This window comes from Centruroides vittatus, unplaced genomic scaffold (assembly GCF_030686945.1).
Source record: "Centruroides vittatus isolate TY-2023 unplaced genomic scaffold, ASM3068694v2 contig_882, whole genome shotgun sequence".
NCBI classification, from domain to species: Eukaryota; Metazoa; Arthropoda; class Arachnida; order Scorpiones; family Buthidae; genus Centruroides; species Centruroides vittatus.
The window spans coordinates 2,914,953-2,930,451 of NW_027122574.1; the positions used below are offsets into that span (position 1 = coordinate 2,914,953).

The following is a 15,499-nucleotide window of genomic DNA, read 5'->3' on the forward strand; positions in this document are numbered from 1 at the left end:
AATACAAAAAGTTTTAAATAATGAAATATCATAACAGATGGCGCCACACACACAACTTTAAATACAGTATTGACGGGAAAGTTAAGCAACTGTTACCGGATTTTGTATAATAGAGTCCCGGAAACTCGACTCTCGATAATTCGGTGTTTCGTCAAAAACTCGTTCAAAAAAAGGTAATTTCTAACTTTTAATTGTTTTATTTATGTTATTTATTTGCAAAATAAGCATTCTATTGTTTATAATTCGTTTTAAATTCCGAAAAAGCAGACTGCTTATTTTAACAATAAAATACAATCAATTTTATTTTAATTTTGGAATTATTAATATTTTTTTTCATTAATTATTGGTTTTTTTTTTATATTACACTTATACAGCTTTTTTAAACGATAAATATCGCTTTTGCTTAATGTCTTTTTCTTGTCAACTCCCAGGAGTTGAACTCCCTTCAATTTGGGCACCATCGTTTTCAAATGTTCATCCTTGGAAAATACTGTTTCTCCGTATAACATAATAGAGTTATAATCGAAAGGATTCAGGACTCTAATTTCGCCAGGCTCGAATTTATTAAACTGTTTGTCCATTCCTGTATAAAAACATCTTAAATCCTCGTCTAAAACCTCGAATTAATTGTATATAGAGTTATATATTACCTGGTTTGATATTGTCCCATAAAATGGTCAAAAAATTATCTCTGTCGTATCGACTGTGCTCGTGGTACAGTCCGACGGCGTGTCCCAATTCGTGAATTATGACACCGAGATTCCTACAACCGGGTCCTAAAGAAAGCTCCTGTTTTTCACCCATCCTACCGACTTTAGAGGAGCATCTGATAACCAACGATATAAACCAACGGTTTTACACGTAAATATACATAAGTAGGATAAATAAATATGCGATTTACCTCTTTCCGGAGAATATATAGACAAAATCTTCTTCGTTTGTTCTCGGTACAAATCTGATACACGTGTTTACGTGATAATTCCTCATGGCTTGAGCTAATAAATGTCTGTAACCATCTATCGGAAACCATTATAACTGTATAAGTTACGAGATACAACGATAATTTATAATAATTTACAGACCTAGAGAAGAATCAATTATATACGGAACTCTAGCGTTGGGCCATAAATTACTATCATTCGTAACAGCAGCTCTTTGCTTAAATAATAATAAAATTTTGTATTAAAATCTACAAATAGTTAAATAAACTTACTATAATTCCATTTATATCTCCTTCGAATAAATCTAAACTTTGCAACGGAACATCTGCCAATTCAAAACGTAATTTAATTTAGTATTTAGAAATGTTAAAGTATGGATAAATTAAGAATGCTTCAAAAGCGGGTTCTTGTTAATTCTTTATCTATTCCTAAGAATCATACCCCTTTCATCAAAGACAACGGATCCGTCCACCCCGTTCGGATCTATTGTCTTTAATGGGTATAGAGCACGGACTCGGAGCAAAATGTCCCCACCGTTAGCATTTGAAGCACCTTTCGTATAATAATTATTTTTCCTGTACCTTCTTTTTTCGTCAAAATCATTAAAAGTAAAGCTGCAAAGCATAGCATTTTGGACGATTATCAACCCAACTTCCGAAGTTTAGTAAAAAGAGAATAAACGCAAAATAAATATAAAACGACGATATACGATGAAAAGAAAAGTTAGTGTCTTGTCAGCAAAATTTATCACTTGTTTTTAATATATTTTATATGAATTTACACAATTTCCAGAAAATGCTTTTTTAGCAATATATTAAATGAATAATATACAGTATTTAAGTAAACATTTAAGCAATTGTAAATCGAATTCTATCACGAATTCGATTTATAATTGTTATATATATATATATATATAATGAAGAGAAAGTATGACGATCAGTCAAAAATGACCCTCCAAGAGTTCTATACTTTTGGACTCGAAGACCTTAAAACGTTGAGAAATTCGAAAAAATTCGGGGATGTTTTCTGTGTGTATGGATGTTTGTACGTGGGAGGGCACATTGCTTATCCACACTGAAGTTTAATAATTCTTGTGTCTTTAGTCGAAAATTTTACAGAGAGTTTTGTATATTGGGGGAATGATGCTATTCAGTTTTGGTGGTTAAAGATCGTGGTGTTGGGCAGATATCTAGAACTCGTGTTCTAGAATAGTGGCTGTTCCCGAAACAAATAATTTAGAATCATTCTTTAGTCTCTTGGAGAAAATATAATCATCGTTTTCCTGTTATATCTCAATTTTAGTCAAGGGGACTCGTCATCTTAAAATCGTCACGCTATGTAAACAAAAAATAACAATAATTAAATAGAAACAGTGACACCGGGAATTCCACGAATCGTCACGTAAAGCGGTATAATATAAAAGAAAGGTGAAAGATAAGGATTAGTATAATTCAATTTTATTTTTATATTTTTATTCTCTAATTAAGCGAGACGACACTTGTATAATTTGTTTATACGAAAAATATCACTTTTGCTCAACCCCGGTTTATTGCCGACGTCAACGAGTCTTACACCCGGTTTCGTAGCTACCATAGTTTTGCTGTGTCCGTCCTTCGAGAAGAATGTTTCTCCATACATCATTACGGAATTATAATCAAGTTCGTCGAATAACGTTACTCGATACAGCAAATACTTAATGAATTGCGTTTTCATATCTATAGATGGAACGTAAATACATTACAAAAGAATTAATAATATATTTCGCAAATATTTATGAATTCTTACCCGATTGTATATTGTCCCAAAATATTTTTACGTATTTATCTCTATCGGGTCGATTCTGTTCGTGGTAGAAGCCGACAACGTGGTTCAATTCGTGGACAACGGTTCCAATATCCAGGCAACCGTCTCCGAGGGATAAAAGCTGTCCTCCTTTATTTCGTCCCACCGATGAAAAACAGCTGAAAGTTTATATTAATTATAATCATTTTTGCTTATATTTTTTAGGACTTTCACTTAACTCACCCGGGTCCTTTGAAAATTTTTACGAAATTTTTTTCATTGGTTCTCGGTACAAATCGAATGCAAGTATTCTTATGGAAATTTATCATGGCCAACGCTATTAAACGTTTAGCTCCGATAGAACTTTTTACTAAAAGTTTTAAGGTAAAAAAGTAAACATTTTAAAAGCTTTTTTAATAGTTAAACAACGAATTTTTACTCAGATTCTTATCGATTACGTATGGCACGATTCCTGCGGGCCACAATTCCGACTTGAGCCAAACTGCACTCTTCGTCTGAAAACATATAATTTTGGCCCATTAATTTCGATCGGACTCTTTTATATTCACGTCATAAGAAGTTTATTTTATAATTTTGTATCGATTTACTTACAACATGGAAATCTCCAACCATGTCACCACCGAAAAGATGGGGATTTTGCAACGGCGGATTAGCATCGGCCGAACCTAACCTACTTAAAATACAATTTTACGGATTAATGAATTTAAAAATAAAACACTAATAATGATTATCGATGCGACATTACATACTTTCGAAATGTTCCCAATCCAAGTTTTCAACACGTTGATCATTTGTAAGATGAGAAAAAGCTACGAAGAAGATGGCTAAAGAAATCATTTAAAAAAAATACGACTCGAAAATAAGCGTTGAAATTACTTTGTACACAAAATTACGCTTTTTACAGAATGTGCATATTTTTTATCTTTCTGAAATAAATGCAGAATTGACATTTAGATAATTTTGTAATAGCGATTATTTGAAGAATATTCAAAAATACTATAACATCCATTCCGAGTAAAGAAATCCCATCAAGTAAGAACTGAAGAAACAAAGCGGAGATGTAATCCTGAAAGAACTGACGAATTTAATTGTAAAATCTCGTATTCGTTATATACAATGGTGAACTTCATACCCGAGTTATTACTGCCCAATTGGCAATACCGACAAACTGTATATAAGCTATACTGTATATAATAATACATAGATAACGGATCATGCTTAGAATAAGCTTATAGGGGTCCGAGCTTAGTTAAGGTGTGCCTCGAAACATTGGTATTTTGCTCCAAATTTCAGAAAATACGAAATAAATGTAACTTGCGCAAATTCTTTTTCGATAGCTTTATATAAATTTCAAATAGATTATTTTAATATAATTAAAATTGCGTAAATAAAGGAAAATACTTAGTAAAAATTGCCTTAAAACGAATCATCTCTATTTAAATATCATTTCTATGAATTGCTATTGTTACATCGATATAAAGTATTTATTCGGAAAATATCGCTGTCGCTCAACCCCTTCTTTTCGTAAACTTCTAAAAGTCTCACACCCTCTTTTTTCGCAATTATGGTCTTCGAACGACCGTTCTTAGAATAATGTTTCTCGCCGTGTAACATTATAGAATTATAATCGAATTTGTCCAGAATTTTTTGGCTACTCGGAACATATTTGACGAAAAACCGTTCCATTCCTGAAACGACGGGAATTCGTAAATTACCAAGAACGTTTACATGGATAATTATTTGCGCCAGTGATTGTATTACCTTTTTGAATGTTCTCCCAGAAGACGTCGATGTAATCGTCGCGATCCGGTCGATTGTGTTCGTGATAGAAACCAATAGCGTGATTCAGTTGATGGATTATGATGCTTTTCTTAATGCATCCTTTACCCAGAGACAACTCTTGTCGTCCTCCCACTCTTCCGACGAAAGAATTGCACCTGGAGTGATGCCAAATGGTTCATATTTTTATTAAATAATTTATAAAAGTAAAATAATTTTCTTGCCCTTTGCCCGCGAATAATCTGATGTAGTTTCTTTCTTTAGTTCTTTCTACGAATCGGATGCACGTTTTTTTCTGGAAATGGTCCATTGCTTCTAATTTTTTTCCTGTGAGGCTCTAAAAATATTTACATTTCTAATATAATAAATCCAATTCCTTTAACATCAAAAGACCAGCAGAAGCAAACTAGGGAGATATAAAAGAAACCTGAAATATACACAGTTTAATCGCTTCGAAAATTTGTTTAGTTTTACCAAGAATACGATTACAGCCGGAAAGATGCGAAACAACAGAACTATAACACTTTCCTTTGTCACTCTCACAGGGCATTCGTAAGAATCATCCAAAATAGGATAAATGAACTTTACAAGGATTGATTTGATTTGTTGTGAAACCGTGTTGTATTGTCTTAGAAGTGTTGAACGCAAGATCGTGTTGATAACTAGCACATGGCTTTGTGCCATGTGCTTGTTATCAACACGATCTTGTGTTCAACACTTCTTTACAAGGAATATTATAAGGATGGGATAGCAAACCTGAAATATCGAAATATTAAAACACAGGAATGAAGTGCTTATAGAAATGTAGTGTGGGGTTGCCCGCTACCTATATACATCTATTGATACAACGAAGAACTCTTAAAAGTGGCTTTGTTTCAAGAATATGCTATAAGAATTAACGAAATCAAAATTGTTTTCGATATAGATAAATCGATTGATCGAAATAATAGAAAATTCACAAACCTAAAGACGAATCAATGGCGTAGAAAACTTTTCCATTAGGCCATACGAGAAAATCTTCAGCGATTGCATTTCTAACCTTAAAAAAGAAAATAACGATTGTAGTAAAATCGAGAAATTTAGGTTCTCGACTTTAAATAATTAAACTTATTACATTATCGTCTTCGTATCCTAAGATATCTCCTTCGAACAAATCCGGATTTTGCATAGAACCATCACTTGGGGTGTCTGAATGAATAAATACTAAATATTATCAAATTTATTAAGTTAAAATTAATGTTAATAAATTAAGAAAGAAGTTATAGAGTATAATCTACCTGACTCGTCCGTAGCTATAACCACGACAACACAAATTATTAGATAATACAACATTTTCGATCTGTTTAATAAAAATTGCCATTTTCTATATATTTATACCGTCCGCTATTGAAATTCGTGGGAAATTTGATAAGTTTAACAATACCTACTTTATTTAAAGATTAATTTACACTCGAACATCTGTTTAAAGTTGTATAACCACTAGCGAATTTAATGCCAGTTAATGCCTGGAAAAATTATTTCTTCTATCTCAAATAAAGCTATTTAAATATATTTAGAATAATTACTGCCGAGAAGATAAAAAAAAATTTCACCGTAAATCTTCACTGGTTGAAATTTTAAAGCAGTTTCTCGACCAAATATTGATACTAGTAAAGACAAAACTAGTGTTTTTTTTTTTTTTTTAATTATTCGATCATCATTAAACATTGCTTTATAGTTTTAGAGCAATTCAAAGAGAATCATTATTACAAAATGAAGATTTTATAAGCCATATTAAACCAAACACGGTATGCCTAAAATCCCATATTTAAATACTTGGGGACCAATCCTCGATTAAAAAAATAGGTCTATTCTTCGCTTAAGAATTAACAATGCTTAAGAATTTTGCCTAAGAATAAAGACAGAAGAGAAGCGAAATTTCATACTTTTTATTCGTATAATTTTTAAATCGGATAATAAAGTTTAAACAAATTTATATGGGATTTGAAACACCTGCTCGACCTTCTACCAAGGCCAACGTTATTTACCTTTACTCGTAACGACCTTATCTGAAATTTTAACTTCCGATAAACTACGAATTGCATTAAAACATTCGAAAATTATTCCTTTGTTTCTACGTAAATACTGAAATTGCAGATGAAAGCATTAATAATAAAATTAAGTAATGAAAAAGTTCATAAGAATGCTAAATATAAGAAAAGTAAGCGTGATTTTGTTGCAATTTAGATAACAAATGTCCAGCGTTAAACAGAAATAACAGAGCAAAAGGTACTGTATTTATTTTTTTGCCGTCGGAGTATAGAGAACCACACTAAATCGTCTGCAATTAGGTGTACACCTAATTGCAAACGATTTAGTGTGGCTCTCTGTACTCCGTAGTTCAAAAATGTACACGCATTGTACTTTGCAAACTAAATACTAGACTATACTGGGCATTTTTAAAATGTAAACTGTTTTATGAATTTTCATGTAAACTTGTTCGTACGTATACATTTCTCGACTATTATTTTTGCTTAAAAACGTTCGTTGTTCCAAAATTAACTGGCAAATAAAATTTCCTTGTAAAAATCTATTCAATTTATTTTTATTTATTTATTTGTTAACTTCTGTCGTTAGTTACGCGTTATATACCGGATAAGAAATTGTAGATCGATTGTCCTCTGTAATTAGATAAACGATCGGCCAATAGGAAGCGCGATAACGTTACCCATCGCCACAGGGTACGAGGTTCCAATCGCAGACACGAAGACACCCCTTAGTGGCAAGTACTGTGAATACGAGTGTTGTTAGATCCACCTCTCGCGCCAGTCGATTCGGGATTTGTTCGTCCATTAGGTGCTAGTACCCGTGATATCATAACACTCCGAATTCGCGTGTGCCGATTAATGAACTTCTACCATAGTTCGTGTTTAAATAATTTACTTAATAAAGCTTTAAAAAGTATATTTATATGTTAATTAATGTTCAAAATTTATTTTTTGCACACGATTTTCGAGCAACAATCGGGAAACGGACCTCTTCCGGAAATTTCGTGGCAAAAGTCGGGATCGTAAGGTTCTATCGGACAACTGGAAAAAATATTTATATAAAATTATAAATTGTATTTTACATTTTCAAACAAATAACAAATATAAAGTGTTATTTATTATTACTTTTTTTCCCTCGCAAAAATTAATTGTATTAGTGATTCCTAATTGTATTAGTAAGTTGCTACATATAAATTAATATAATTATACTAAATTAATTTAAGTATGGGAAGGTCAAAGTTTCTTTACGTAATGTTATGCGAAGACCACGCATTTATATCACAGCCGCTTTATTTCACAACACGGGACCACCCGCGATCTTTCTCGTTAATATAATAATTTAATTTACTATAGGACCCCCAATATGTATTTTCCCCAGAACCCCGTTACCCTCCGGGCCAGTGGCGGTTATCCTATGGGCAAAAAGAGCAATTGCAATTACCTAACGTCAACACAGTACATGGAGTCCCTAATTCAAATTCGCCTTGGCCCCATGAAGCTATAACGCCCTACACTAATTATATCATCAGGATATAATTAACAAAAAATAGCAATTCTCTAGCAATTCGTGTTCCGAATTTACAATAAATTTTAATGAATTTTTAATAATATAATAATTATTAACTCACTAAGAAACTTTTAGCGTGACGTCGGAACCATTCAATTGACAAGTGTATTTGAAACATCTGTCGTTGTCCGACCATTCTTGCCCATTTTCCAGTTTCTTCCTTCCGATGGGACAAAAACCTGAAAAAAAATTAATAACTAGAATCAAATTAAGAAATGGTAGAAAATGTTTCCATCCAAAATTAGAGGCAATTTTCTTAAGCGTGTCGAAGTTGCCCCGGTTTCCAACGTAAACACAATTACTTACGAAGAAAAGGATCCCCAAGAGCCACTTCCAGTGCAAAGATGAGGATCACCGAGAGGACGAGTACGCAGGATTTCATTTCCGTACTGTGCAGAACTTTATTATGTGTTTAGTGTTACAACACTTAAGTTTGAATGTCAAGGTTGAAAGAGTAAAAAGTTATTTCGAAACAGGTTAATCTTCGTGATTATATTATTGCTTTCTCGCTTGTCACTCAATGTCAAAAGAATAAAAATATAGGTGTTTAACTAGAAATTTATTAAAATATTACATTTGGCGATTCGGAGAAGATTTAATTCTTGTTTTAAATTTATGACTTTTCCACGTAATCCTATACGAAAATATAACTGAATAGGGCCAATTGTTTTCGACATTTTAAAAGGCCTTTCGTAATTACAACATTGCTTATTAATTAATTTAAAGTTATGCGGTATCTTACAGTATATTTCTGTGTAGTTTAAATAATAAATTTAAAATTAAAATATGCATTTTATAACCGCAATTTCTCGTCAATTTCTTATTAACTAAATTCACTAAAAGTGGCATTTTGATCGGGCATTTAAACAGATAACAGATGGACTGCATCTTTTAGGTCTTCCTACACTAGCAACCTATAAGAAAAGGAAGGGAAGACATCAAAAGAATGATTGGAAGACGAAATTAAGTGAATAAAACACTGGAAAACAAAGGCCGACGAGAGTAAACAAAATAATTTAGCCTAATGAATGGCGAAAATTATTTCGTTCGCTACATTAAATTATTAGCACAAATATGGTCCTAAGAGGGCCTAGTCCCTAGTCACGAGGCACTAAGAGGGCCTCGTGACAAGGGAGGGATGGTTCCCGATGTATCCGGGACACAGCTTTATTAGGCTTATTTAGAATTCTTCGAAAAGTGTAGAGGAGCGATAAATTTGAAATAAGAATACATTTTCTTAGAATCGCATAATGTAATATTTTACTAAATTTCTGGTTTGGCTTTTTAATATTTTAACATCGAGTGACGAGTGACAGGCCGACAAGCATAAAGGTGAAGTTTGTTTTCCTCAACACAAGGTCATTTACTGATCTAAACGTGCATAAAAATCACATTCGAAAGCCGTAATATTAATTTTAAAGTTAATAAACTCTGTAATATTCCTTAAATAAAATCGATTCGTGTGAGTTTTGTAAATTTTCCAAGTTAAATAAATAATATAAGTTAATATAGAAAACAATTGATAGATTTGTGACGTAAAATAGACGTTGGCGTTTACTTTCGAAGAATTTCCATCATCTGTCAATCCGTTTCGGTACAGCTTCATTGTTTCAAAGGAAATTTTAACCTTGACATTCAAACTCGAATAATATAAAAGTCAACTCGTCACAAACTTGTGTACAGTTCGAAAATGAAATCTTGCGCACTCGTTCTCTTGTTCGTAGCCATTTTTGCGGTGGAAGCGGCCCACGTTGATCCTTTCCTTCGTAAGTAATTGCTTTTTTATCTTTCCTTAATTGAGAAATATCGTACTATTGTAATTTATATTATTTTTTTCAGGATTCTGTCCTATCGGGGGGAAGAAACTGGACAATGGGCAAGAATGGTCGGACAACGATAGATGTTTCAAATACACTTGTCAATTGAGAGGTCCCGACGTCACACTCAAAGTCTCTCAGTAAGTAGATTAAATTCTAATGAACAATTGCAATAACAGTACAATTGCAAATCGAAAATGCAAGCGAATTAATTATTATTTTTAAAAATTTTTATTTTCTAGTTGTCCGGTAGAACGTTATGATTCAGCACTGTGCCACGAAGTTTCTGGAAAAGGAGCATTCCCCGATTGCTGCCCGAAAATCGTCTGTAAAAAATAAATGAGCTACGAATGTTCATTATTGATAATATATAAATCGACTTTTTTTGTATATCTTTTAAGGATTGGTCTACATTTAGAGTAAATAAATTTTTTATTGCGAAAAACGATTTATTATTTTCAATCATCACGAAATGTTTGAACAACTAAGCGAAGCGAGAGTAGTTGTTACGAAGTGACTAAATGATCGGGGAATTGGGGGTAGGGAGTTGGGCAGCCCACCCCACGGGATATCGAACGAAACAAGTTGGATCCTAGCAGGGGTAAACCGTTACAAAATTATTGTTACGGATAGACTACATTGAGAACAAATTGACGAAGCGCGTGGTGTGAGCGAGCGAAGAGTTGGGCCGCCTACTGTAGTCGTCCCTTAGTTCAAATATAATTTTAGACCAATGATTTTAAATTAATTAATGTTTATTGTAATGACTAGAAAAAGTCGACGGTCGGATATTAGACTCCACTCTGGGAACTCGGAATTAAATCCGGGCCAGCAATTCCGTTTCGAAATTTCCCCTTTCGTGAGATATCAGAACAGAACTTTTTATTTGCGAAATTCAAATTCTGCCATGGGAAAATTAAGCTATCCGGATTTCGATTACATTTGTTCCGATAGTTCTTTCTGTATACGGTTTTAAATACCTCCCGTTTAATTATAACTCCTTACTTTCTACACTAAATTCTTTTCCATGTCAAAGAATATGATAATAAATAATCAATACCAAAATTTCTGAAGTAACTTTATTGTCTCTTATTCATTTTTCAAGTACAGTACGTCGTTTTTATTAGGCGTACAATCTCTTAACACGTTCCACATCGCTACTGGTCATACCACTCTTAGAATAAGGTTCCGTAAGACGATGTACGCCTGTTTTATCTTGCATGGTCGGAAGACGGTTAGGAACCTTAGAGAATGCGTATTCTCCATAAATCATAATAGAATTGTAGTCGAAAGCGTTAAAGATTTTGTTCTGGAACGGTTGAAGAAGAGCAAACTGGGATTCCATTCCTGTTAATACGAAAATTATACGTTGTGTTAATTCGTACAAATTAAAGTGTCGAGTAATAATAAATTAAAATATTTCGTAAACGATTACGCACCTTGTTGTATGTTATTCCAGTGAATAATCAGGTATTTATCTCTATCGGATCGATTCTGTTCGTGGTAGAAACCGATAGCGTGAAGAAGTTCGTGAACGGTTGTTCCTACGAAATGGCAACCTTTGCCGAGTGATAGAGGCTGTGCGCCTCCGGTAAATCCGACGTGAGAGTAACAACTGTATCGAATAAAATGCTTTATATATACAAAGATGTAAAAAAATATAAAACTTATAAAATTATATTGAATAATTTACCCATCTCCAGAAAACATTCTAATATAATTGCGTTCGTGTGTCCTCTGGACGAATTTAATGACATTGCCGGTTGCACTTGTTATATGCTGCATGGCTCGACCGATCATACCTGCCTGAGAACCTGCAGAAAAATTTTTAAACGTTATATTTAAATAAACAAACTGTGAATTTGTAATCTAAAATATATTTAAATAATTTTAAAATCGGTCGATAACCAACTCAGAGAAAAGTCGATGACGTAAGGTACAACTCCATTTGGCCATCTTGCATTGCTATTTGGAATGGCATTTCTTACCTAAATATAATTACGAATTAAATTTAACTTAAATATAATATTGAATGAGAAATGATTTTAAAAATATATTATATAATAATTTAGAATTAAACGGAATTTACATCGTTATCTTCGACACCGATGATGTCACCTTGAAATAGGTCGGGATTATGCAATGCAATGTACGGCAAATCGACTGAAAATGTAAGAAAACGTTAATATTCAGTTAAGAAAATCTTAAATCGTTAAAAAAATTATTTCAAACGTTACCATTTCGGGCCAAAGCCACCGTGAACAAGGTTGCAAGGTAGAACAGCATGTTGAATGAGGAATTACTAGATTTCCCAGTAAGCTACTGTAAGCGTGAAACTAACCGAGTATTTATACCTAAAACCATAATCTTTCGATATCGTAATTTTGATACTAATATCTGCAGATTATTTTAATGTGACTTTAAACACCTGTTTAGTCTGAAGGTATTTACATTTTCTCACAATTCAATCTTTACGCCCTTTTCTTCGATAGAAGTTTGTAAGCATTGCTTTAAAATGCAGAATTTTTGGGGTCGTTATCGGATATTATTAATAAAAAAAATTAGAAAATTAAGCGTAATTCTATGTTTATAATACTTCATATATAAACGTAGCATACCAAACACATCAAAATATTATATCGTTCTGACGAGCTGATGCACTTAGCGTGTTGTTACTATCCATTGCATTTGCGAAATTTTCATGAAATTTGATGAAAATTAATTAACAATTACAAAGCTTTAAAGTGAAAGTTGCGAGTGAGAAATTAAATCACTGTTCCTAAATTTCTATTTAAAAATATATTGAAAGTATAAATTCTAACGTATAAATCATGTTGCAAGATTCGGATAAAAGTATGTTTGATTCTGAATAAGATCCACACTTGCCCACTAATGACCGAATGGATAAAATCACCGAACACTGGGGTTCACGTCTGACTAACGGACTGGCCAGGCAAAATTTTCGGCTATTCTTTACGTTTTATAAATAAGAGCCAGTTTCTCATAGAAAGTCTTTCCAGAAGACTCTCCTTTGGTAGATCGCCCATCTATTGCATTGCTTTACTCCATCGATACAACCCAATCCAAGATCAAAACCTTTTGAAGATTCGTCCTACGCTCTCGAGATTGATGTAGAGCCCACAACCACGCACTTGAACAGTAAAACTTAAAATCTTCAGGATATCGAGAGTACTCTAGGCGTTTGGGTGTTGAAGATTTACAGTTTTTAAGAGTGAGGAAGCCCATCATGATCTAAAATTCAATATTCCATGACTAAGATACAATACATAATTATGAATTATTTTTAAATAGTTAGTATCTAAACTTTTGGACAAGTTCGCGTGCGTGTATTCGGGTAATCCCGTTTACAGTATACACACACACACAAAATGATTGTTTTGTGATTCCAGATACTTTCAAATATAAGTTGTAAAAGGAATTACAACTTTTTTTTTGCAAAATTAATGTAAATATAACTTAAAATACGAGCAAATATTTAAGTATTTGAATACAGCAATATGTTCTTTACAGTGGTTAACTTACTTTAAGCCATTCTATGTGTGTGTGAGGTGTATTTATGTGTGTGTATATATATGCATTCTACACACACACACACACACACACACACACACACACACACACACACACACACACACACACACACACACTCTGTCTGTATGTATGTGTATATATATATATATATATTTTTTTTATTTGAATAAAATATAACTTTGACATTCTTTTCTATTATATTAAGCACTTTTTTAATTAAGCAATCAATTCTTCCCTGTGGCCACTAAAAAGGCCTCTTTTGTCTGGCCCATTATGGGTTCGGCCAGACCCATAATGAGGAGATCGGGTGAGCCCGACATACCTGAAAAATTCCTGAGGGTTTCGACCCGTCTGGGTTTAATCCCGGGTTATCCAGAGCGGTAGGCTGCTATTAAGTAATTAATTTATATAATAGGCCTATAGTCACTTTGTAAAAACATGGAAAATGAAAGAGAGAGTTTAAAAAGTAGTTAAATATATTTTTCAATAAAATAATTGCATTTACAATAACGTAAATTTATTTTACAATTAAGTTTTAAATATTAATTTTGAACTCTAATTTATTTAGGAAAAAAGAAAAAAAACTCCTGTTTTTAAAATAACAGAAGTTAATTTTCACACGTGATTAATTTTTTTAAAGATAATCGATTGTTGAATTGGAATTAATATTACTTCATCAATATACGATAGAGATAAAATTTATTAATTCTCCGATAATTTTTTCTAAATTACATTTTTTTTTATTAATTTAAAATAAAAAAAAATTAAATTATGATCATTTATCGTCATAAGCACCATCATCATCATCATCATCTTATCCAGGTTATTAATTCGAGTTCCGTATCGCCATATTTTGCCATCTTTTCGCTTTTAGACATCTTCCTGCAGACTTCATCCGTTATTTCTTTTTCATTTAACTCGACTGCACCGTCTACTTTCGTTGTCTAAATTTCCCTTCCTTAAGGTAAAGTGTAGATGCCATTTTGTATACAGAGTAATGTTACCTATGGTTCCAAAATGGCGGGTCGTCTCTGATTCCAGCAAATAGAAGAAAGGAAACAGTGGGGACGCACGTTCTAACCTAACCTAACCTATTCTAATAATTTTGCTGGTAATAATTATGGTAATTTATTAGAATAGGTTAGGTTAGGTTAGAACGTGCGTCCCCACTGTTTCCTTGCTGGAATCAGACGAGCCGCCATCTTGGAACCATAGGTAACATTAACCTAATTATTTAACTCTTTCTTTTCATTATCCAAACCATTCCAAAACCGTACCAATTGGTCTAAAGATGCTGTTTGGCCCACTACTAGTTTGATTTCTATAACAGATAATTATTTTTCATTCTAGAATTGTATTTTGTTGGTCTACGAGAGAGTTTCTCACTCTGTCATCCGACAGATAGCCCACAGGTTTAAATTAAATTAATAAATATTAAAACTTTGTTCAATGACGATTCACTTTTAATTGTTTAATTTCAATTTAAATTAATTGTGGAAACATGCTTTTAGATTTATTATGTTATAAATGGCACAATTTGTCCCAAATATTGGTAATATCGAAATAGGTTTTAAAAATTAGGTCTACGTATCTTTCTAGGCCATTTCAGATATTTTACTGGTCCTTGGGCTTAAAAAAGGCTGGTCTATAATATTTATTGATTAAGTCTGAGAGAAAACAGTCTGTTTTTTGTCGCTTAAGTAACTTAAAGCCATCCAAGAGCGGTTGTTTCTTATATAAGGTTGATATTTTATCTATTTTACTTTGAAGATAATAGAAATAGAATCGTTATAGTTCAAATTATGAATCGATGCGATAAAGCGGTTCTATTGTATTTGCAATTTGTTTAAATTGTAATATGAACGGGAACCACAAATAAATATTCTGTATCTAAGTTTTGTTTCGATACAAGTATTGATATAGACGTTTTATCAAATTAAAGTTTAAAAAAGGCCATACCCTTTTCATTATTTCTGTGAATATAGGTAAGATTATTTAAGTGCAGATTCCATA

General features: G+C 32.6%; 5 protein-coding genes and 2 long non-coding RNA genes across 7 annotated transcripts in view; 1 reads left to right on the forward strand and 6 right to left on the reverse strand.

Moving 5' to 3' along the window:
• The window catches only part of LOC136983464 (uncharacterized), a 370,671-nt gene that overhangs the window by 159,621 nt on the left and 195,551 nt on the right, over nucleotides 1–15,499 (reverse strand). The gene's annotated exons all lie outside the window — the stretch shown is intronic.
• On the reverse strand, nucleotides 321–4,516 carry LOC136983393 (astacin-like metalloprotease toxin 1). The gene is made up of 5 exons (XM_067280107.1): nucleotides 4,506–4,516; nucleotides 1,083–1,158; nucleotides 902–1,016; nucleotides 651–826; nucleotides 321–583 (listed from the first exon to the last, which is right to left on the reverse strand). The coding sequence occupies exons 3-5, from the start codon at nucleotides 985–987 to the stop codon at nucleotides 321–323; spliced, it is 525 nt and encodes a 174-aa protein (XP_067136208.1). The 5' UTR covers nucleotides 988–1,016; nucleotides 1,083–1,158; nucleotides 4,506–4,516.
• On the reverse strand, nucleotides 2,386–3,052 carry LOC136983379 (astacin-like metalloprotease toxin 2). The gene is made up of 3 exons (XM_067280095.1): nucleotides 2,967–3,052; nucleotides 2,717–2,902; nucleotides 2,386–2,646 (listed from the first exon to the last, which is right to left on the reverse strand). The coding sequence occupies exons 1-3, from the start codon at nucleotides 3,050–3,052 to the stop codon at nucleotides 2,424–2,426; spliced, it is 495 nt and encodes a 164-aa protein (XP_067136196.1). The 3' UTR covers nucleotides 2,386–2,423.
• LOC136983380 (uncharacterized) lies at nucleotides 3,153–3,614 on the reverse strand. Its single transcript, XR_010882040.1, has 3 exons — nucleotides 3,494–3,614; nucleotides 3,336–3,409; nucleotides 3,153–3,238 (listed from the first exon to the last, which is right to left on the reverse strand). It is a non-coding gene; the product is annotated as an uncharacterized lncRNA (long non-coding RNA).
• Nucleotides 7,450–8,532, reverse strand: LOC136983381 (venom peptide MmKTx1-like). Its single transcript, XM_067280096.1, has 3 exons — nucleotides 8,424–8,532; nucleotides 8,179–8,296; nucleotides 7,450–7,591 (listed from the first exon to the last, which is right to left on the reverse strand). Exons 1-3 carry the CDS (start codon nucleotides 8,497–8,499, stop codon nucleotides 7,495–7,497), a joined length of 291 nt encoding a protein of 96 aa, XP_067136197.1. The 5' UTR covers nucleotides 8,500–8,532; the 3' UTR covers nucleotides 7,450–7,494.
• LOC136983382 (U-scoloptoxin(16)-Sm2a-like) lies at nucleotides 9,755–10,379 on the forward strand. The gene is made up of 3 exons (XM_067280098.1): nucleotides 9,755–9,883; nucleotides 9,957–10,074; nucleotides 10,177–10,379. Exons 1-3 carry the CDS (start codon nucleotides 9,808–9,810, stop codon nucleotides 10,271–10,273), a joined length of 291 nt encoding a protein of 96 aa, XP_067136199.1. The 5' UTR covers nucleotides 9,755–9,807; the 3' UTR covers nucleotides 10,274–10,379.
• Nucleotides 10,996–12,257, reverse strand: LOC136983383 (astacin-like metalloprotease toxin 5). Its single transcript, XM_067280099.1, has 6 exons — nucleotides 12,172–12,257; nucleotides 12,024–12,097; nucleotides 11,847–11,922; nucleotides 11,628–11,748; nucleotides 11,374–11,549; nucleotides 10,996–11,281 (listed from the first exon to the last, which is right to left on the reverse strand). Exons 1-6 carry the CDS (start codon nucleotides 12,218–12,220, stop codon nucleotides 11,058–11,060), a joined length of 720 nt encoding a protein of 239 aa, XP_067136200.1. The 5' UTR covers nucleotides 12,221–12,257; the 3' UTR covers nucleotides 10,996–11,057.